A 1,774-nucleotide genomic window follows, 5' to 3' on the forward strand; every position below is an offset into this window, starting at 1 on the left:
AAGCTCACTGTGAGCTTGTATATCTGCTATTTTTCAATAGTTAAAGCATTAAATAATGGTTAAGTGGTTCAAATCTAATGCGACTCGGACGCGTTCCAGGTATTTGACGGTTAAATACCTGTCCTTTCCCCCCGCAATGCGGAAACTAAGGTGAATGCCTCTGATCACGCTGACATAAGTGAATGAAATGAAGAGGAAATGGAGAGATGGCGATTGGGACAAATCGCCTCTCAGATTGAACATGACGTGCCTCTGATTGTAATCTCCATGTGGACTTTTGTGTGGATGGAGTGTCTCTGATGATGATGGGATATCTGAATGAATATGCTACTCATCTGAAAGGAGATCGGCGCACGCGTGCAGGGACACACGCGCGCACGCGGCCCTCACACATATTGCACCGCCGATACAAATGATCTGCCTATATGCGGCCTTATCATGTTCCCCAGAGGACACATGTGCAAATCAGCGTTGTTAAGCAACGATTTATGCTATGTCTGACATCAGTGCATTTTACCCACCGGACTGCCCCCTTCATAGTGATCGGTTTAGTATTTTATATATAAAAAATTTTGAATCCCATGATGTTGTCCATGAAGGATAGTGACACCAGTCTGTGGCTTCACAACAAGCTAGGATCCGCAGACGAGCTCTGGGCGCCTCCTAGCATCGCCTCTCTCCTCACCGACGCTGTTGACAACTTACAGTCAGGCTTTTTGGGCTTATCGACTCCGGTGAAGCTCAAACTGTTGCTAGGGGTGCTGCATCTTCCCCGGTGTACCGCTGACGACAAGACGACGAAGAAGGAGTCCCTCTCGAATGTCATCCAACGGGCTATGGCGGACTCTGACGACTGGGTGCGAACGGTGGCCGCCATCCTCAAGTCTTTCCCGGAGACGGGTTCTCTCAACCTGGACCTGGAGGAGCTGAACCCCAACGTCCTGGGGATGCTCCGAAGGAAAGTGAACGAGCGCGAGTCGTCCGCCATGCTGCCGCTGGAGTGCAGGTATCTGAATAAGGACGCCCTGAAGACCCACGTAGGACCGATCTCGCCCCCCGCCAAACATTTCCACCTCAAGAGGGAGACCAAGAGCGCCACCCTCAGGGCAGAGCTGCTTCATAAGTCTAAGGAAACGGCTCAACAGCTGAAGAAGATTGCGGTGCCTTTCCATGCGAACGACAGAGGCTTGGTCAAAACAATTGGCGCCGCTTCGCCTGTCAGTGGCATCCCCAAAGCTCCGTTTCACTGCGCCACCACCACCACCCCCATCAGCCCTCCCGTTAACCACTGCACGGCGACTCCCACAGCCCGGACACCAAAGCACGAGAAGAGGGGGGTCAAGTTGCTGGACATTTCAGAACTGTGCGTCAGTGCTGGAAGAGAGGCCAAGAGAAGGAAGGCATTGGAAACTGAGGCTGGAGAGAAAGCTGCCAAAGAAGAAACCGTGGTTGAGAACGTCACGCCCCTGACTCAAGACTAGGTTTCTGGCCTGATCTATACACAGAATCTTGTGATGCATTGAGCAGCGAGAGTGCCCTCCTGTTAACCAACTACCTGCGGGCCACGCCATGTATGGTGCTGTCCTAAAACAGGACCACCGACCCACCCGTCTTTATACTAGACGTTCGGGACTTCAGGCCACCTAGCGGCACTCACAACAACGTTTGACCAATATGTCTGAGTCAGACAAGGTCCTTGTCAGAGTACCCGCTGTACCTGTCTGCCCATATATGGAGATCTCTGTGTCTGTCTGTCTACCCGTGTCCCTTTTTA

At 52.0% G+C, this 1,774-nt stretch overlaps 1 protein-coding gene across 1 annotated transcript; it reads left to right on the top strand.

The window, feature by feature from the left end:
- Positions 1 to 584: 584 nt before the first annotated feature.
- On the top strand, positions 585 to 1,481 carry LOC308297971 (negative elongation factor A-like; the record flags this gene model as incomplete). Its single annotated transcript, XM_080741535.1, has 1 exon — positions 585 to 1,481. One exon carries the CDS (start codon positions 585 to 587, stop codon positions 1,479 to 1,481), a length of 897 nt encoding a protein of 298 aa, XP_080597661.1.
- Between the last annotated feature and the right edge of the window lie 293 nt (positions 1,482 to 1,774).

This window comes from Nannobrachium achirus (assembly GCF_963921795.1).
Source record: "Nannobrachium achirus genome assembly, chromosome: 14".
NCBI lineage: Eukaryota > Metazoa > Chordata > Actinopteri > Myctophiformes > Myctophidae > Nannobrachium > Nannobrachium achirus.